Here is a 22,386-nt window from a genome sequence, read left to right as displayed (position 1 = left end):
ATCTGGCATGCAAACTCTTGCACCTGTGTTACAAGTAAGAACACAGAACAAGGGACAGCTCACTATAACAGCTAGGGAAAGGCACTGGACTGGCAACAGAAGACAAGGATCCCAGTCCCAATCCCACAGCTGACAAGCCACGTGTTCACTTCTCTGGACACCAGTGTTCGGTTGATCACTAATATATTATGATTCTTTTTCGACTGCTCCACAACTATCTAATGGGAGGGGTTAAAAAGTTATCTCTGAATTGGATTATTAATATAATGACATTAATGATGGCTAACAATTTCAAAACAGTAGATAGCAAATGTACTGATTTCAATGTCAGTTTATTTCTATCTAAACTTTTTTCTAGAATAAATCTTAAACTATACCACCTATAAATTAGTAAGAAAAAGATAAACAGCCTTAAAACTAACACTTTTATTCCACTTAAGTCAAAGTATTAATACAATGAACCCTTGAAATGGTTCAGTGCTTAAGAGCTGTAACCTGCATGGGGGAAGAAGAATCAACTTCCATAATTTGTCCTTTGACCTATACACAGATACACACAACACATAGACAGTGACACACAGGAAGAGATACATGAAAATGTAATTCAAAACTTAAATCAGGAATATACCATTAAGATATAGATGTGCAGTTTCCCAGAAAGATGGGAAGTAAACCATATGAGTAGCAAGGACATCTATCAAAAGACATGCCATCATGGACATGTGTTATACACAGGGCATTAAGCTAGTGTTAAAGGTACTGTTCAAAAATTTTGTACTACACAGGATAGAGGATATAGGGCTTTGAAATACCTAGTCAATATCTTAAAAGCCTTTTTTTAAGTAGGAGGTGATAGATGCTTTTATTTTAACTACATTTATTTATGGGGGGGGGGGGGTAGGGAGCTGAAAGAGACTTGCACAGACTGGGAACTTACATGGAGGTCAGGGGAAAACTAAAAGAACTGTCCTCTCCTTCTATCATGTAGAGTTCAGAAACAAAACCCAGGTCACAAAGCTTGGTGACAAATACCTTTACCTACTGAACCATCCTGTCCTATTTTCAAGTCTTAAATGTTTATGTCAACCATTCTACTAACATGCAACAAGACCAGATACTATAACCAAAATCCTTTCTTAAACCACATGAGGCACAATAGTTGTACAGTATCTCTGGGGCAAGCACATGTTTATGGAGTTAAAAGTGCAGAAGGCTTCTCCAGGCCCCACCCAGGTTCTGTAAAATTGGGCCTCTCTATAATTTACCTTCTCACTGCAGATCCTCTCAAAAACCATCTGAATAATCAATGAGGCATAGCTAATCTATATGATAAAAGGCTGCATGTGATAACCAGTAAAGGAAATGGTGGGGCTGAAGAGATGGCTCAGAGGTTAAGAGCACTGACTGCTTTTCCAGAGGTTCTGAGTTCAATTCCCAGCAACCACATGGTGGCTCACAACCATCTGTAATGGGATCTGATGCCCTCTTCTCCTGTGGCTGAAGACAGTGACAGTGGACTCATATAAGTAAAATTAATAAATCTTTTTTTTAAAAAAAAGGAAATGGTGCTGATAGAAGAAAAATCTAAATTAAATTATCATAAGACACAAGAGTTTAGCAGCGAGCACCAAGAACCTTCCACTCACTAAGGCACTCCAAGAGACAGGTACAGGTAGATACTGGGCAACAACTCCTAACCTGGACTGAATCAGAACAGTGACACCCTAAGACACTGCAATGCCACACCAAAGGCACAGAAACAACAACACGGTGCTGTCCTCTACATCACTGCTTCACCTATAAGGTAATGTCGGGCTTATAGTCATACCCTAAATACATCCTAACAGCTTCAGGCCCCACAGGCCCCCTAGCCTCTAGACAGTGTTAATGAAAGGCTAAGACAAAGCTCAACACCCACTCTGTCCCTGCTGACCCAACATCCCCAGAGTAAGTTAAAAGGAAAAGAAGAGAGCGGCCAGGGTTTCCCTGAAGACACACTCTACACTGGGCCTTACACCTACCCCACCTTTGTTTCCTACCACAGCAGGAAGAGTCCTGTCGGGGGGGTGGGGCCCAGCACCTCAGCAGAGAATTGCAGCTAACCTCAAATATCCTGAGGTTTCAGTCTCGGTTAGCTATTGCTTATTGGAAGACCAGAACACACTGTCTACCTCAATTACACTCAGAAAGATTATCTTTAAAACCTCAAAATGACTGTAAGTGATATGTTTTGAACAAGTATTACAAGCCAAGGGAACTACGGAGCCCACATACCTGAAACCTACCACTGAACTTGTAAACAGTAAACCTCCTGCCTCCTCCACCCCCACCGCCACTGCCACCACAGCAGTTTAAAAAGCATAGCTCAGTGGTATGGATTTGGACCACTTCCCACGCTTGCAAGGGCAAAACACATAGTAACTGAAAGAATTATTCTACAGGCCTAGAAGGCAAAGAGCTGGGACAATCCTGACTGCTTTCCCTAAGCTAAAGTAAAAGTTCTGCATTCACACACATTTACACAGGTAAAGGCCAAATACCTGGAGCTGCCCAGCGGTTACTGATGACAGATTCATCAGAAGATCAAATGCTAAGGTTTTCACTTCTTCAAAAGTACTAGTAAAGCACTCCATAAGTATTTGGAAACGGCCAGCGTCGATATCATGACTCAGCTGATACACTGTTTGGATGTTACCTTAAAATGTAAACAAACAAAAATAAAACTGCCCAAAGTTATCTGGCCAAATATTTATATAATATCAATACAAAAATTCCTATTTCATGTTTCATCTACAAGTTAAGATTTTGCTTTGTACTTTATACAACATACACTGTGCATAATAGCATAAAACTGTATCTCTTCAAATGACAAAGTACTACAGCTTTAGAATATGAAAAGTGCTATGTTTTGAGCATTATAAGCCCAAGGGAACTAGAGCACACAAACCTGAAACCTACCAACAAGCTTGCAAACGGTAAACCTCCTGCCTCCTCCACCTCCACTGCCATTGCAGCAGTTTAAAAAGTGTAGCTCACTGGTGTGGTTTGGACCATACATTTTTAAGATTTAAAAAAATTTTAACCTTTTCAAAAGGTATGAAAGATCTCTCAGTTACTTTTAAAATAAAAATAAACAAATAAATTTAGGAACACATCTTTTTAAAAAACCCTGGGCTAGAAAGATGGTTCTGTAGTTAAAAGCACTTGCTGCTTTTGCAGAAAACCCAGCACCCATTTCTCATAGCCATCTGTAACTGTAGTCCTCTGGAATCCAATGACATCTTCTGGCCTTGGTGGGCATCAAGAACACAGAAGATACATGTATGCAGGTAAACATTCATGTACATCAAATAAAAAATACTTAAAAAAAAAAACTTATCCGACCCCAATCCACAGTCTAGAGTAAGCAGATACAGAATGATGAACATGACACATCTTGTGGTCTTTCTATTTTGACCCATCCCAATTTCCTAGTCATAGTGTACAATTTTTTAAGTGTTATTTTTTTATTTTATGCATATGAGTGTTTTGCCTGCATATATGTATGTGTAGCACACATGTTTCTAGTGACCACAGCAGTCAAAAGAGGCTATGACACTCCTTGTAACTAAAGTTACAAATGGTTGTAAGCCTCATGTGGCTGCTGGGCTAGAACCTGGTCTCCACAGGAGCAGGAATTACTCTTGCCCACCTTGGTCATGCCTCCAGCCCTGTGTTCAGCATGTTTAATACACTGCTGGGTTCTGTTAGCTGTAGTACTTTCTTGAAACTTCTACACATGTATAAATAAGAGATATTGGTCTACAGTTTTCTCACAGCCCCTTTATTTTTACATATTTATTGCATTTGTTTGTTTTTTTGTTTGTTTGTTTATGGGGCCTGGGCACACACATGCGTGTGCAAATACAGAGGTCAGAGGACAACCTGTGGGAGTTAGGCAGTGAACTAGGGAGGCAGGCGTGGCAGCAAAGGCCTTGCCCACTGAGCCATCTTACCATCCATCCTACAAAACCCTATTAGCTTTTCTAGTGCTTGACAGAAGGAGTCAGGTTATCTGTCCTCCTCAGTTTTGTGAAACTGTGAGGACAACAGAAAAGATTTAGTGGAATGTACAGTAAAGCCACTTGTCCTAAACTTGGCTGTTAGAACCCTTTTTTGATTGTTTGAGACAAGGAATTGGCTATGTAGGACAGGTTGGCTTCCAATCTGAGATCCTCCTGCCTCAGACCTTCAAGTGCTAGGATTAAAAGCATGTATCTGGGGTTGGGGATTTAGCTCAGCGGTAGAGCGCTTGCCTAGCGAGCGCAAGGCCCTGGGTTCAGTCCCCAGCCCCGAAAAAGAAAAGAAAAAAAAAAAAAAAAAAAGCATGTATCAATCTCTACGGCCACGTGTTAGGAGGTTTTGATTACTGTCTCAATCTCTTTTTTCATTGTTTTTTTTTTTTTTTCCGGAGCTGGGGACCAAACCCAGGGCCTTGCGCTTGCTAGGCAAGCGCTCTACCACTGAGCTAAATCCCCAACCCTGTCTCAATCTCTTTACTAAGTATAGAATTATCCCTTCTTTCATAGTTTTTTTCCTAGAAGCAATGTACATTTCATATAGATAATTTAATTTGTTGGTATGTAATGGTTTTTGTATTTTTTCTTTTATTGTGTATTTTCTTTATTTACATTTCAAATGTTATCCCATTTTGTATTATTTTATGTCAGTTCTAAAAGTATAGAAATCTTCAAGTAGATGGCATATGTGAGAAACCACATTTTAACCACAAAAGTTCATTCACCTTATATATTAAATATAAAATAGTCATTATGGTTTTCATTTTAAATGTAACAGATGAAGCCCTCACTTATAACAGGAAAAATAAACACAGCAGGGGAGTACGGGCAGTCTTGGTGTGTGAGAAGGCCACACAAGAGCCCAGGTTTGGCATGTGCTTGGCAACAGTGAGGAAAAGGAGACAGCTCTCTCTCATTCCCCTTCACTAGCAAGTCTAACTATGTACAAATGAGAGTTACATACTGAAGGGAATCTACAGACAGTACAATCCAATTTCAAACAAAGCAATACGCTAACGAAGTGTATGTGTCCCAGACACTGCTGAAGCTTACCTTTTGAAGCAGGAAACACTTCAGCTATTGATCCTAAAATGGTTAAAGCTGAAAATCTAGTTGAGTAGGAAGATCCAGGAAACAATGCTTCAAAAAGAATGTTGCAAACAGATGACATGAAATTCTAAAATTAAGAACATATCACAATTAAGTATAATTGAGTTAACTGGCAGCTGGTCAGGTAGGTCCCCTCAGGAGTAAGTGCTTCTGCTACATCTGACTCAGGGTGAAGGCTGCTGAAGCTATCCTAGCTGTTTGATTATCCTAGCTGCCTGACACCTACTACAGTTTGGACAGTTTATCCCATAAGGACTCGTCTGTTTCATGTCTGACCCCCAGTAGAATGGTATAACAGCAGGTGGGAAGGGGGCTTTAAGAGGCAAGGCCTGGTGTAAGGTAATGAGGTCTAGAGGACTTCAACCCCAGGAAAATGATTAATTCTGTTAGGGGTGAATCAAATCACTTTTAAACTATTAGTTTCCATGGTGTCACTGTTAGGCTACAGGTTTATTTTCTCAGCTTGCTGTCTTGCCTTCACTCCTAACCACATGTTCCTTCTACATTGGCTCACCACTCCGCTATTGCACGACCTGGTCAAAGCTGACCTTAACTCTGCTGTTTGGTCTTTCTAGTCACTAACACTCTTCTTCATAACCTAGATCCTATCAAAGCATCCTCCCCCAAGCACTTGATACAGCAACATGAAACGGTCAGGCACAAACTACACCATGACCTTAATAAACCCTGTCCTCACAGATTCAACAAGGCAAGCAACATGGTTTTAGAAAGAACAACATTAGTTTAGCCCTGTCTACGTCAGGGCTTTATGAATGCTAACTTCCCCTGGACATCAGGCATCAGATATGCGACTTTCCAAAGTTTTAGAGAAAAAAACAAAGAAATAGCCAATAAAGACTACTAAATTGACTGTGCTACAATCTATACAAAAATAAATATTGTTTTCTACTTGCCTCCCGAGATTCATACTCTACCATTCTATTTATACAAATGATTTTCTTTAAAGAAAACTTTTAATCAAAAAGCAAGATAGCTGGAATATGCAGTTCTGAAAAAAGTGCTTTCCTAGTGGGCACACAGCTGAGTTCTAGCTCCACTCCAAGCAGATGGATCAGAATTCAAAGTCATCTTAGGGACATACTGAGTTTGAAGCTAGCCTGGCTACATGAGTCTTTCTTATCCCCTCCTCCCCAAAGTAAAGTACTACTTCTTTGTGTATCATCAACTCTTCCTCTGCTAATTTAAAAACAGTATTCCCAGCATAAACTACAAAGAAAAACTGAGAAGTTCAGGGGTGACTGTCATGCATCCTGACACTGCTTTACAGCAACTGGAAGGCAGCCAAGCCCCAAATGACAGTCAAGAACACAAGACCCCAACATTCATTTTTCTGGTAGGCAGGCAACCTTAGATTTGATCTGGAGGCCCTCATGAACCCTAAGAATTTGTTGATGAGTTTATAGTTCTTTGGAATGTCAAAGGACTAGAATGCCTATCCAAAATATATCTATTTAACCCTATTTTAAATATTAAGTAAAACAATGTTCACATTAAGTCTTTAAGACTTGTCCTAACTACACTATCATTTGTACTTTTAAACAGGTTCCTTCTCTCAGCTATATTTAGAGAACAGGGCCCCCAGTCCTGAGCAATATTCCACATACTCACAGGAGGTAAATACATGCCTTTGTCGGTTGATATTATGTTACTGAAACAGCCTGATGAATCTTAGTCTGGTTCTACACTTGCTATGTAGCAGAGGGTGACCTTTATTTCTGACCCTCCTGCTTCCGCCTTATAAGTGCTGAAACAGGCATGTGCTGCCACTTCAAGTGTATGTACCCCACATAGCCATGTGTTGGAGCCACACCCAGCCTGGGATGCAACACATGACTGTATGCACAGTAAGAAAGCACTCTACCACAGAGTGACTCAGATTAAAACTCTAAGGCCAAATTTTTAAAAAATGCCTACCTGCTGGACATGGTACACATAACTATACTCACAGCTCTCAGAAAACTAGGACGGGGCACCATACATAGTTTGAGGCCAGCCTGGGCTACACAGTGAGACCTTGTCTCAAAGAAGGGAAAAAGGAAGATCCATAAGCAAAAACTAAAACACAAGCTTTTATGAAAATTGAGAATCTCAATCCACACATGAGGTTTTATGTTCCTAAAGGCTTAAGTGTCATTTTACGAATGCCATGTCACTCCTTTCAGAAAGAAGTGGGGGGGGGGGGGAGAGCAGGCAGACAGACAGACAGACAGACAGACAGATATCTCCTCAAATCCAGCAATGGTCTAAGAGAGGCTAATAAATGTCATTCTCACACACACAGGACAGGGCTCATTATACACTCTAAACCACTTTTTATGGCTCTTAGTGAAACTTGTTTAAATTTTTATTAATTAATTTATTTATTTATTATGTGTGTATTCACACATGGGCAGCACATGTTACCATGCCCATGTGGTAATCAGATGCCAATTTTCAGGAGTAGGCCATCTCCATATGGATTCTAGGCATGGAACTCAAGATGTTAGGCCTAGCCATCCCCTTTACTTGGTGAGCCAAGTAAAGTTTAAAAAGGTTTTTCTCGCTTAATTCTCAAAACCAAGTTGTTTGGAGTTTTTGTTTGTTTTGGCGATTCTGACTTACTTGTATAGTTTAGTTGTATGAGACAGAGCTCACTATGTAGCCTTGACTGACCTACATAACAGGAGGTCAGGGGGATGGGTAAGTCAATGTAGTATTTGCTATTTAATCAGGAGGTCCTGAGTTGGGTCCGTAACACCCAAAGCCCAGGGTTGCGATGCACACCTGAAATCAGTCCTGAGTTAGAGACGAGAGGATGCTTGGGGCTTGCTGCCAACCAATCTAGCTCAATCAACAAGTTCAGGTTCAGTGAGAAACCTGTCTCAAAAAATAAGATGGAGAGCAATCAAGGAAGACATTTCCTATCAACCTCTGTCCTCCACATGCAGGCACGTACACACATACACATATAGAGAGAGACAGACAGACAGACAGAGAAGAGAGAACAGGAGAGGAGAGAAGAGGAGAGGAGAGGAGAGGAGAGGAGAGGAGAGGAGAGGAGAGGAGAGGAGAGGAGAGGCGAGGCGAGGCGAGGCGAGGCGAGGCGAGGCGAGGCGAGGCGAGGCGAGGCGAGGCGAGGCGAGGCGAGGCGAGGCGAGGCGAGGCGAGGCGAGGCGAGGCGAGGCGAGGCGAGGCGAGGCGAGGCGAGGACTGGACTGAAAGTTGTCCATCTGAGCCATAGCCCAAGCAGTGTCTTCTGAAGAGGCCATGTGAAGAGGCGGAATTTAGAGACAGCAACTACCAAATATCTAAGTAACAAGTAAACTGGCCCAACAAGAAGTGAACTACTGAGGTGAGCCCAGTTACATCACTCTGTCACAGTCGTCAAGTACTGCCTAGGTTCCACAACTCAGGCTACCTGCAGAAGACTAGCCAAGGCCAGAAGGGATATATAACTCCCAGCTTGAGGACAAAGCACAGAGCCACTATTCATCAAGGGACTGACCTCTGTTTGCTGCCCTCTAGTGCTTACTCACAGTGTGTTTTCTGAGGCCCTGCATGTGGGGCACATCACCTACCTTATACTGCTGTAAAGAGACAGAAGGCTGCTCTCTGGTGGACCGCTTCTCTGAGTCTGGTGTGGAGTTCCTTTGCTCTAATTTATACAGTACCTGAGAACTTTCTTGTATCCTACAAAACAACTTTTAGGGAGAAAACGACATTTTTTTAATATATGTGAACCACACAATAAACTAAATCAAACTGCAAGAACAATTTAAGACTAACAGAGTGTCTAGGTTTTCAAATATTGAAATCCGGTTTCTTTTTGACTTTTTTTTTTTTTTTTTTTGGTTCTTTTTTTTTTTCAGAGCTGGGGACCGAACCCAGGGCCTTACGCTTCCTAGGCAAGCGCTGTACCACTGAGCTAAATCCCCAACCCCTCTTTTTGACTTTTTATACTTTTACCAAAACAACGTATTACTGCAACCAGAATTAAAGCAGTTCTCCCATTCCCTTTAAACTGGTGCGACTCTGCATGAGAGTCATTTCTATACCGTACCCATTCCTTACCACAGATGTGCTATGGGACTGATCCAAGGTGACTTTCTCAAGAGATCACCATTTCATGGGTGCTCCTTCCCCATCGCCAGTGCTTTCTTCTCACCACCTATGCTCTAAGAACCCCATGCTGAGCAAGCTGGGGCTGGTGTGACAACTTGGTGAGTAAGGGTGCATGTCACTAAGCCTGACGACCTAAGTCTATTCCAGGGTCCGCATGGCAAATGGAGAGAACCAACTATTGCAAATTGTCCTCTGGCCTCCATAATTGCACCCTGGGATACACACCTGTCCTCTAAATAAATGAATAAAATGCTTAAAATTATACTTTTTAAGAGGTCAGGGTTGATTTTTTTTTACACCCAAGTGAAAGAACTCTGTGAGCTGGTTTTAACCCCTCAGAGCCAAGCACTGAAGCTGTGAAGACAGTAGTAGCTCAGGATCACAACCATTCCACACTCTCCCCAAATCTGGGACCTTTGTAAAAAGTAATTTCTAGAGCAATTACTATTTTCCCGTTCTGATGCAAAATTCTACCTTTGTAAGGAGCGAGCAAATCTGCTGCCGCACCCCTGGAGACTGGCTGTTGAGATTGTACGTGAGGAAGAACTGAACCCATTGCATTTCTTCTCTGGAGACCACTTCTGTGCTCCGACTGCTTTCACAAAGCAAGCCTAGTGTGTCTATCCGCACCTAAAATATATGAAACAATACGTGATTTGCTCTCTGAAATAAGAAAAGCCTAAAATACTTATAACATGTGATATTTGTACAATACCGAAGAAAAAAGTACACTTCATGTTGCCCACATATACCTCAGAAAGGTTTCTTAATCAAAACACCTTGTAGTTACCTACATCCTATAAAACCACCTCACTACATGCATAAAACCGGGGCCTGTACAAATTCAGAAGCCAACGTCTCACTGCTTTCTTGTCCTCTTAGTGCTACCTTATTCCAGACCTCCAAAGCTCCCGTTCAGATCATACTAGCCAGACACCGTATACTAGCAGGCCCTTGGAAGCCTTAGAGATAAACCAGCTCACCAGGCACACTGACATGTGGGTTGTGTCTCCCAGTTGTAGGTTCTTTGTGTATGCTGTCTATGCTCCTACCAGACATGGCACAGACTGAGTACAGGGATGACACTTTCTACTGTCTCTTTAAGGGGCTCCTGGCAGTGCTAGGTCCAACTCAGGGGCCTCTAGCGGGGCTCCTAAAGCAATCAGATTATTAGGAACTGTGTATGCAACCAAAGTTTCCTTACTTGGCAGTGTTGGTGAATTAAGCCTTGCTTTACCCTGGCACTACACACAAGGTTCTCCCAGGCATGAGTTGCAGACTGAAGATGTCCATGAGCTCTAGCTGTTCGTAGACATGCCATCAAAGCTCCCAAAGCCCCTCTGTGATTACACGACCCTACAAGGAGAAAAGACTATTCTTGTTCCAAAATTACAGTGGCAAAGACTATTCCTGTGCTATGCAATGACTATGACATGTCAACTTTTATGATCCAATTACATTAAATTTTAAATTCTAGCATGAATTAAAGTGCTTTTCTAAAATAAAAATGACTGAAAATAATTGTTCATGCCAATAATTCCAAGTAAGCACAATTATCTTATTAATTTAAAGAAATCATAACTTATTTTCTAATACTTTAACTTTTGGCCTTAACACTTAAAAAATTCACCATATGTGAATTAGAAGAAAATAATCAAGTTATAAACAATTACCCAAGAACAGTAGAAACACTGTAACAGTTCAAAGACTTTTTATTCTTGAAAATAAAGACTAAACCTTAACACATTTTTAGTTGTTCTCATTATAAAGAACAAAATGTGGACTACAGAGACTTGCTGATTAGCTGCTAAGGAAGGCACCGGATGCTGTGGCCATAGGAGCCTTAACGAAATAAAAATAAAAACAAGCTAGCATCAGAACAGGTTCGTCTCCAAAGCCTCAAGTGTTCGCTCAAAAATGCAAGAACAACTGTCAAAAGACTATTAAATAACAGAGTGGTTTTTGTAAGGAAATCAAAATTTCCTCTCAGAACCAAGTTAGTTCAAAGTTTCTTAAACTGCATACAAGGATATATATTTTTTTCTTTATCAAAAGGGATAATTTTAATCTATGCATCCATCTGAAGTGGCTGTCATTAATACCTTTCTTCACCACTTATAGAAGGGGAGAGGGGAGAAATTTAAACCAGAAGGTGACAAACATCTGCCTGGAGGCTTACATTTAAGTAGCCTAAATAGAAATTAATAAAACAAAAACTATCTCACCAGTTTCCGTATCAATAGGCGTCTGAAGAATCTGCACCATGTAGTGTAGGCTCTCGGGGCTGTAATTCAGTAACCTCGGCAAGTAATAATCAATCACATAAGACCTCTGATCCAAGTTTCCTCCACACAGTACAGAAAGGACAGGAAAAACCCAAGTCTCATGCCACTTATCCATCCAGGTATTGGTGACAGTTTGGGACTTCAAATGGCTCTTATGATTTTTAAACATGGTTTCCAAGAGGTCACTTGCATAAGGTACCAATGACTGGTCTCCCATCACCTCTAGGATTTGAGATGGAATAGTTTTATCTATTGCCAAAATATGTTCAATTCCAAGACTCTCAACCAAATAGCCAAGGCAAGCGTACTTCCCTTTAATATGCCATTCCAACTGCAGAAGACTCTTAGTCAGTTCCAGAAAGAAGGGGTCAGTGACTAAATCTGCCCCCTCTATAGTGAGCCGGTGCATTTGCAAAAGATTTCTGAATATGATTTTGGTTTGGTGTCTCAGAGCATCCAATGGATGTTCCCAGTGTGTATAGACATATTCTAAAAGTCTCCTAGGTATGCTTGAATCCCCATTCAGATGATCCTTTAGGCTTGGGGAACTTGATTCAAGGATTTGTATGGCTGAATTGGTCCAAGATGCCAAGATTCTAGACAGGAACATTTCTAGTGTTGACTCCTTAATCCTGGAGAAAAATAAACCGTGATGTATATTATTATAAACTACCAAGTAAAAGAAATTAGTTAGCTATCACAACTTTTAAATACAAAGAATGGATAAAATATTTAATGAAATTTACAACAACAACAAAATTACAAGTAAGGCCAAACAGAAAGTGAAATTTTCACATGAATCTATTTACTTTATAAAATATATATATAAAAAATGAATACAAGGAAACCTTTAGGAATAAATGAAATGTTCATTATCTTCACTGTGATGATAGTTTCACAGGTATTCTAAAGAGAGAGAAAGAGAGAGAGAGGGGGGGGGGAAGAGAGAGGGAGGAGAGAGATGCATTCCAGTGGGTGTACAGATGCATGCACAGAGGCCAACAGGAGATATCTGGCATCTTCTCTTAGAGCTCTTTATCTTATTTCCTTGAGACAGTGTCTCTTACTGACCTACAGGCTGGCTATTTCAGCTAAGATGGCTGGCCAGCAAGCTCTCAGGATTTACTTGTCTCCACTTACCAATGCTGGGGTCGCAGACACACGTGCAGCTTGAGATTTGAACTCAGGTCTACACACTTGCACAGCATGTGCTCTGTGCCACTTAGCCATCTCCCTGGCCTCTCATGGAGATTTTAAAATAACCCGAGGGCCCAGCTGAGAAAGGCTGGAGAATCATGTTTTGGTCCTGGGGTATCTATTGTTTTAGCATGATGAAAATATTATTTAGAGACAATGTCTCACTAGGCTACACTCAAACTCATCTTGCTGCCTCTGCCTCCCAAGTGTACCATCAGGCCCATCAAGCAGATGGGAGACATTCTGAGACTGACTGGGCTGAGGGTTGTGCAATTTCATGAACATACTAAAGATGCAGAATCCTGCCCTTTACATTTGAGAATTTACAGTACATAAACTGTGTCTCCAATTTGTAAAAATTATTTTAGAGCTTCTTCCTTATCATAATAGTAATACTTTACTGCTATTAAGTTGTATTTCTGGTCTGACTTTAAAAACCTTATTATTTGTATAGCATGTATTTATTTATTGCATGTGTACACATGTGTGCCAAGGTCAGAAGTAAGCTTACAAGAGTCAGCTTTCTCCTTCTACCGTGTAGGTTCACTAAACCAAACTCAGATCCTGAGGCTCAGTAGTAAGAACTTTTAATAGCTAAGCCACCCCAGCACACTCTGTTTGACATTTTAAATAATTGCTCACCTCATCCACAATGGCCAAACACAAAAAAAAAAAAAACCTCAGCTCTGTAAAGAACTTATTACGATATGCTCATCAGTGAGCATTTACTGTCTAAACTTCACTTTCCTCATCCAAGTTTTATAATACTATGTATGTGTACAACACATTATATTACCTAGAATTCATGAAACTAATGAAATAGGGTCATGTTTTTTTTTTTAAAATGGTGACCCAAGTGGAAGATCTACTCAGGAGAAAAGAGTACATACTGTGTCCAAATTTCAGTTCCCAGCACCCATGCCAGGCAGGACATAACCAGCTGTAACTCTAGTACCAAGGAGTCCACAGCCCTCTCCTGGCCTCCAAGGCACTTCATACACATACAAATACCCACCACATACACGCACATAATGAAATAAAAATAAAATTTTTTAATGCTAGCATAAATTGGGTGTGGCAGTGTATACCTGTTATGGGAGGAGAGGCAGGAAGATCAGGAGTTCAAAACCAGCCTTGGTAAGAAAGTTAAAGATAACATGAGACCGACCCAAAACAAGCAAAGGAAAAGCTAGCATAGATAAGCTAGCATAGATACTGAATGTTAGAAATGTTCATCCTGGGGCTGGGGATTTAGCTCAGTGGTAGAGCGCTTGCCTAGGAAGCGCAAGGCCCTGGGTTCGGTCCCCAGCTCCGAAAAAAAAAAGAACCACAAAAAAAAAAAAAAAAGAAAGAAATGTTCATCCCACATAGGCTGCATCAGTAATTTCTGTTTTCACCTCTGCTCTTTTTCTCACAGGCATATTTTATTCTCAGTATCAATTCTAATTGAGGATTTAGCCTAACACATTAAATTGAATTAATTTTGTTCGCTTAGTTGTATCCTTCAAATGTCTTACAAACAAAACAAAATATGAGATAACAAAACCAAAACTCACTGTGAACTCAAGGTGAACAAAACATGCACAGTATCCAAGAGCAAAGCCTCCCTGCTTGGGCCCATGCTGCCATCCTGCCAGTCCAACATGGCAAGTGTTCCCTGACACAGGAACAGGAGAGCTGAGGCTGGCACATCAGCACAGCAGAGGCTCCTACAGCTGCTCATGAGCCAATCAGGGATGCTGGTGCAGTCAGCTGACTGGAGAAGCAAGCTGCTGATCTGGAGAACAAGAGGTAATAATATATAATATCTCAAATACAAACCTGAAATATTCCTGGAAAAATAACAATGAAAAAGCATAAACACTGAAATTATTATATTAACTTTAAAAGTAAGAACACCTCGATCTAAGCACATCCATCCTTTTGCTGCTATGAAAGGTCAACATCTGAGGGAGAGCAGAGGATGCTCTGAGAGAAGTTCTGAGAAAAAAAAACCTCAATTATATTCAAGGATAATTATCTTGCATGATCTCAGAACACAGACATGTTTAATATAAAATTGGGTTAAAAGACAAAGTGAATTTCTAGATAATATACTGAGAGGAGGGGAGACAGATAGCAGCCAATACAAAGACTGCGTGGTCTCGGGGTTGGGGATTTAGCTCAGTGGTAGAGCGCTTGCCTAGGAAGCACAAGGCCCTGGGTTCGGTCTCCAGCTCCGAAAAAAAGAACCAAAAAAAAAAAAAAAAAAAAGACTGCGTGGTCTCCATTACCTAATTACACTCTCCTTAAAGAACAAATTCACTAAAAGCTGACCTTCATATGCCTCTTGTATTACAAAGAATATGATTAAGTATACTGCAAAGTTTATTCTTAAAGAAGACTATCAGAATATTATTACAGCGTATTTAATTACACTGCACAGTCGACACTTACCACACTGACACACACGCTGATACGCAGACCTGAAAACAGTCCTAGAAACACTCAGGCGCCAGTCAATGACATGCTGGCAGCAGCTACCTAACAGCTGATGTCCAGGCAGCTGTGATCACCCTGTCCTCACTTCATTTGTGTATTTAGAATCATCATTATAAGAGAAAAGACCTATTGTAAAAGTCCCAACTGTGCCAAATAAAATTTTTAAAATTAATCTAGTGTGGTTTAAAAACTGAGGGGCAAGTAAAATGGCTTAGTGAGTACAGACATGTCAAATCTAACAATCTAAGTTTAATACCCAGGATCCACACGGAGGAAGGAATAAACCAACAACTACAAGTTATCCATTCTCTCTCTCTCTCTCTCACACACACACACACACACACATACACACACATACATACATACACACACACACACACACACACACACACTGTGACACATGTGTGCCCATATACACCCCACAAATAAATAACTATAAAATAATAAATAAAAATTTAAATTTTAAAAATTGATGTCCATCTAATTTCAGTGAAGGAAAATTCTAAAAAGAGGATGCACTCACCAACCCAGGCAGCTTCTCAGACGGTCGGAACATGGTCTTAATGAAAAGAATAACAGCTAATCCAGACGTACTCTGAATAGTCTGCAGCAGGTCATCTATGGGGGAGGGTAGAGCAAACATCACATTTTAAAGGATGAAAGGTCTGGTGTGGTAGAAAGAGCAAGTGATTGGGATCAGGCAGGCCTCACTAGTTCTAGCCTGACCATTTCCCAGGCAACTAGATCCCAGAAACGTTACTTAAACCTCCCAGAAACTCAGCTTTTCTTCTCTTTTCTTTTCTTTTCTTTTAAATGAGAAAAAATAACTCAGACCAGACAAGCTGTCATAAAGTTTAGAAGAAAATGAAGAAAAAGGCTAAGCCCAACATCTTACTCTTAACCTCACTGTCTACATCTCTGGCACACTTGTAACACCAACACCTGCCCCTTTCCACCACCGATGCCTCTGAATCCCAAAACACACTTTTTCTTAGAGAGCTTTGAAGGTCTAGAAACCTTACTGACACAGCATTCAAAGGGACCAGACAATTTTGAGTTGCTCTCTTTTTTTTTTTTACATATTACATTAACCTCCAGTAATGTGAATTATTCAACTCAAACTGAGGAGTATGAGACACTGTAAGTTAAATATCCTCTCCGCCCTCTATCTCTGGAAACAAAACTGACTTCTGGCAGCCACATTCTTAGCCAAAAGCAGGACCCTTGCTTCCACAATCTTCCTCACAACTAAGGGCAGCCACTGGAGAGTGTTCAGGACAATGCGCGGCAGGCACGAATCCCTGGACGCTGAGAGTTTTTCCTGATTAAAGTGTAGTTGTCCTGCCTTCCCACTTTGAACAAACACATGATGCCTGCAGCTACAATAGACAGATGCCAAAACAGGAAGTAACAAACATATGGGTGGACACCAACGTGATGAAAAATGCTACAGCAGAATGCAGAAGCTGGTCCTACAATGACGGCAGTGTTTCTGGGCCATGTGCATCTGACCTTCATGATATAGGAAGAGATGCAGCAGCTCAAGTTTGTTACAAGCTACACTTTACTATGTACTTTATTAATAGAAAAAGCTTTCAATTCCTTAAGAATAGCACTGGTGAAGCCCCATCAACCACTCAGAAAATAAGCTGTCTCTTTAAAACTGTGTCTGGGCCTGGAGAGATGACTCAGCAGTCAAGAAACAGTACTTGCTCTTACAGAGGACCTAGGCTCATTTCCCAGTATCCCCCAAATGGAGGCTCACAACCATCTATAAATCTGGTTCCAGGAATCTGTTGCCCTATTCTGACCTCCACAGACACCCAAATTCACATGATGTACATAAACTCATATAACCACATACAACACACACAAAAATCAAATAAATTTTAAAACATTTTAAAATTGTCTCTGCATTTCGCCAAAATCTTTCATTTTTCGGATTATCAAATTCCCTTTTAAAAGGTAACTATCTCGTGAGAAGTTGTCTATACATTCTGTCTTGATAAAGCAACTCATTAGGGTCTGGAGAGATGGCTCAGAGGTTACGCCAGCTCAACATCTTGCTGCTCTTGAGAAGATCTGGATTTAGTTCCCAGAGTTTACACTGGATGAGTCCCAACCACTTACAGCTCTGGCTCAGATACCCTCTTCTGGCCTCCTCAGGAAGCCATTGCACACATATTCAGATACACATGCACATAAATTTAAAATTCTAAAAAGGAAAAGCCCAAGTAATTGAGTTTCCTTTAAATTCCAAAAAAAGGCCAAGGTAAAAAGAAAATCAGAAATGCTAATAATAAAGTTATGATTGTCCCCATGTTTTGTTTCGGGGTGTGTGTGTGTGTGTGTGTGTTCACGTGCACTCCACAGTGTGTATGTGAAGGTCAGAGGACAACTTGTAGAACTCCCTTTTCTCCCATCGTGTGAGTTCTGGTCAAGCCCAGGTCATCTAGCTTGGTGGCAAGGCCTTTACCCACTGAGACATCTTGTCCAGCCAACGTTTTGGGTTTTTTTGGGTTCTCTTTACATTTTTTAATTTTTAAAAATGTTATGTTTATGGGTGTTTTACCTGCTTGTGTGAACAGTGTCCAAAAGAACAGAAGAGGGCATAGGATCACCTGGGACTGGAGTTATAGATTGCTGTGAGCTGTTACGTGTTTGCTGGGAATTGAACCCAGGTCTTCAGAAGAGCAGCCAGTACTCTTAACCACAGAGTCATCTCTCCAGCCCCATGTTATTAGGTTTTAGGTGCTGCTGTTGTTGTTTTGGCTTTTGTTTTTGTTTACTTGTTTGTTTTTTAATTTTGTTTTTTATTTAAGTTAAATTCTTATATACATTACTACACAGAACAGTAGATGAAGAGAAAGGATAATTTAACTTCTGTAATACTTAAATGTTATAAAACCCCTTTTTGGTTTTTTTAAAAAAAAGAATATATAAACACACACTCATACACATATATACATATACATATATACACACACAGTTTTATATACACATAAAGTTAAATAAGTTATAGAAAGTGATCATGCTTGAACTCATTATCAGAAAAAGAGAACTTAGCTTCCCAGTCCATACGATCCATCCATGTACCTTATCCCAACCATAATTCCCTTTCCGACTCTGAGTGAACACTATTCTGACGTTGACATATTCTCCAATAGCTTTAACAAATGAGTGTGTATTTCTAGACAAGGCAGCAGCCACAGCACTTTTAAATGTCTTTTAGATATCTCACACCATCTCTTCCTTTATCTGTCTTTATCTCCGATGAGGAACTCTGGCCCATCTGACTTACAGTTTTCTTCAACCAGGATATTGTGTTTGTCTATTCCTGGTTTTCCTCTATCTAATTCAATGCAGCCTTCTGATTCCTGCGAACAGGCAGCACCACTCTCAAATTCAACCCCTTTGGGAAGATGGCAGGTGGTAGCTACAAGAATCTAAGAGTCGTGTTTTGTCTGGTTTTCTGTTTCTGTGATGACTGATGCCTGATGCCAAACACATCAAACACTGGGTGTTACAAAAGGTGACAATCTTTGTGTTACTTCATTTTAATTTATTAATTAAATATTCTCATGAAGAGAAACTTCTTTTTAATTAGCTTCCTAGTGGTCCTAGTGGTATAGTTCTCATGGACATAAGAGATTATTAATGAGGAATTAGGCAGCCAGGCCCACAATCAACAATCATTATTTGACTATAAAACCACTAAGAGTTCAACTCATATTTCCAAATCTTCCTTAAATTTGGTAACTACTTCTCAAGAACTTTCTAAGCTAAAGTCTGTGGTTTTCAACACTGAGGCTATTGGTTTTTCTCCTTTGTTCACAATAAACATGCTGGCACACACATTCACTTGCAAACTGGGAAAAGTTCTTCAACCTCCCTTGCTGAACTCATATATTTAAAAGACAAAAACCAAGCGAACAAAAACCATTGAAATCACGGAATCCAGGCCCTTTCTCCACTGACTGACAAGAAGCCCCATATCTAAATTCTATGTATTAGCAGACCTGACAGGCAGGCAGTTATTGCCACATTTTAAGCACTGACACACTTACCATCATTTAAAAACCTGGTGAAAATGCTCAGCAAGCCACACATACTTTGCCAGATGGGAGAGCTGGAATCATTCCAAAGGTTGCTCTGGGGCCCTTGTACTTTCTGTACCAATGTCATGGCAACTCTAACACCTACCAGCAAGTCATTCATTAACTGTGTTTGAACAATATGATTTCCAGCAAATTTTCTACAAAGAAGAAAAGAGAGGATTTCAGAAGGAAATTCAAATATAATTGTCACCACCCTTGCCACCCTCTAAAACCAGCATGGGCCAGCACCCGTCTATTTGGGATTAAAGCTGACATATGTCTCTATCTCCCACTTACCTAAGCATTCCAGTTACACAGACACTAACTGTAAACTCCTGATACTCTTACCTTGATGGGCCCTCCTTCTTTCGCCACACTAACCTTATTCCCTATTTTAGGGCAAAGATAAGAAATGTCTGAAAAGAAGAACTAAAGATGTGATGAGACAACTGCAGATGTGAACACTCAATCTGCACATTCTTTTCCCACCTGCCTTCAACATGCTCTCCTAGACTTTGTCCCCAGACACATAACTAGATAGTTCTCTTCTCCCTAAACCACTTACCTACATGTCCATTTCTCTCCTCCCTCTCGCACCTCACCCCCTTCTCTCTGGTGTGAAGGACCAAAGCCTCGGGTACATAAACAGATCTTCTGACAGTGATATGTAGTCCCAGCCTGCCCTACTCTATGTCAGACAAAGCTCCCCAAGATTCCGTTCTCAGTTCTCTATCTAACTCTGTCTCTCGATGCTGATCTCGTACAGCTCTTAGACTTTCAATTACATTCTGGATGCTTACTATTGCCAACATTTTGGCTCTAACCATGTCTCCCCCATTACGAACTTGCACTTCTAACTTCCTACTCACCATCTTCATTTGTGTATCCAATAGGTATCTCAAAATGTATAAATTTATATTTGACTCCAAACCCACACTACCTCCTAGGATATCTATCTCTAAAAATATTATAATCACACTTGCCTCCTAGTCTCTCTATCCCATCTGGAAGGAAATCTTAGTTCTAGCTTCAAAATATATCTGGACTCATATCGTGTCCATGGCTACACTCTGACCTGGACCATCCCCATGTCTCCTTTGGGTTACAATAGCTTCTAACTGGTCTCCCATCCTATAAACTTGTCCCTCTTGGGCTATTTTCATTAGGGGAGAAGAGATCCTGTTATAGCTCAAGTAAGGGAAAACAGTTGTAAATTCCTCGAAACAAACAAAATTAGCAAAGACCTAACTACTCCATTCTAAGGTACATAATTCCAGGAATTGAAAGCAGCGCCAAGTATGGGAAGTGTGTACGAGGCTGCAACAGAACTGCCACGAGGCTGAGACTAACATAAACTACAGTTGAGTTTCAAGCCAACTGAGGTAACAGAGTAAGACCCTACTTTAAAAGACAAATAAGGGGTGGGGGAGAAGAAATAAAACAGAAATCAAAACTCTTGTACACACCAATGTTTATAGCTGCATTAGACACCAACCAAAAGGTAGAAAAAGCCAAAAAGTCAGCAGGCAAATAGACAAAATGTGCCATATATACTCAGTGAAGTATTTGGCTATAAACAGGAATAAAATTCTGCTATGCATTACTATATAACTAAGTCTTGAAAACATCCCAAGCGAAGTCAGCCTGACCCAAACAGAGAAGCATGCTGAGCATGACAGCACAGAGTGTGACATACATACCTGTGACGCAGCACTCTGGAGGTCAAAGAAGAAAATCATGAAACAGTGCCCACCTGGACTACACAGTGAGACTGCATCTTAACCACCCAAATATATATAATGAATATATATGTATACATGTGCAAATATATAATGAATATTCATGGATTATATGATTTCATTTATATGAAGTATCAAAGATGGACAAATTCAAAGAGACAGAAAATAGAGTGGAAGTTACCGGGGTTTGTGTCATCTCAAGACAGTGAATTTTTGCGGGGGGGAATACATTGACTTAGAAGTACCTATAAAATAGCCATGTCAAATGTCTAGGAACCAACTGACTATTGAGTCTACTAAGGAAGAAGAGATCTAACTGGAAATCCCAAATATTATGTAGACAGTGGCTGACACCAAAGACCTAGACAACATAGAACAACAAGAGCAAGATAAAGTGCAGGTTCATCCAGCAGATGAACCAAGTCTGAAACAGAGATAAAGGAAAAGACCTCAGATTAGAGTGGGCACACAGTTAATCCTTCTACTTCATCGCAGAACTCCCCTAAACCAGTCAGCAGTCAGGGTTTAAAATACCAACAGGCATAGGAGATACACAAGGCACAAGGTCATAACATCAATATTTCAGAAGACACAAAGCATATGAGCAACTGCTACAGATTTAACAGAAGGAAAGATAAAAACCAAGACAGAGAATAAACCTAGAGTAGAAGTAACCAGAGTTACAACTCCAAAGGCTTAGAAAACTCTGGCACTTTAGTGCCGGTTGACACGGAGGTGAGGCAGAAAATAGAAACGATAAGCACTCTAGACCAACTTAAGCCAGCAGACAACTGACTCACCAGTGGAGAACGTAAGGCAATGCTTGGTAGTTCAAGTGCGGCCTGATCTCTCTGGGGTGGGGAGGGGTGGGGAGGGGTAGGGTGGAGTGGGGACATCTTTGTGGAGACCTGGGTTGAGGAGGTGGGGGGTGGGGGAGGATATAGGAACTGGGGGGGGGGGGGGCATGGGGGAGGTGGACTGGGAAGGGTAAAGAAACAAACAATCCAGCCAAGTGTCTGCCAGGAAAACAATACATATAGATAAAGTAGCTATGCCATATTGCAGAAAGGAGAAGTAGGTAAATGTGTGCACAGTGGCTCTCAAATGCCAAGGTCTGTCTCTGCTGGCTTTATGCTGTCACTCACAAATTAGAATATTAAAGCAAAGGCTGGACGATGCAGTTGCCATAGATCTACTACCCAAGTATTCAGACCAGGACTTAAAGAATCCCCCAGGAACCATCCAGCTAGACTAGATTCGGAGAACCAGGTGCTCAGATTTGCAGCAATGTTTAATG

The 22,386-nt window shown here is 40.7% G+C and overlaps 1 protein-coding gene across 9 annotated transcripts in view; it reads right to left on the bottom strand.

The window, feature by feature from the left end:
* Thada (THADA, armadillo repeat containing) overlaps positions 1-22,386 on the bottom strand; it is a 300,575-nt gene that overhangs the window by 269,011 nt on the left and 9,178 nt on the right. For all 9 annotated transcript variants that reach the window (XR_015621847.1, XR_015621846.1, XR_015621848.1 and 6 more), the window contains 9 exon segments: positions 19,321-19,508; positions 15,777-15,871; positions 14,329-14,549; positions 11,516-12,207; positions 10,495-10,646; positions 9,765-9,920; positions 8,747-8,869; positions 5,112-5,235; positions 2,541-2,695 (listed from right to left, as the gene is read on the bottom strand). Coding sequence is in view for 6 of the 9 variants with exons in the window: in NM_001191769.2 (NP_001178698.1) it covers positions 2,541-2,695; positions 5,112-5,235; positions 8,747-8,869; positions 9,765-9,920; positions 10,495-10,646; positions 11,516-12,207; positions 14,329-14,549; positions 15,777-15,871; positions 19,321-19,508 (1,906 nt within the window). In the remaining 3 variants the exon portion in view is untranslated.

The sequence above is a fragment of the Rattus norvegicus genome, chromosome 6 (genome assembly GCF_021556685.1).
Source record: "Rattus norvegicus strain SHRSP/BbbUtx chromosome 6, alternate assembly SHRSP_T2T, whole genome shotgun sequence".
NCBI classification, from domain to species: domain Eukaryota; kingdom Metazoa; phylum Chordata; class Mammalia; order Rodentia; family Muridae; genus Rattus; species Rattus norvegicus.
Note: the sequence above shows the minus strand (reverse complement) of the source record. Positions and strands in the feature narration are given on the sequence as shown.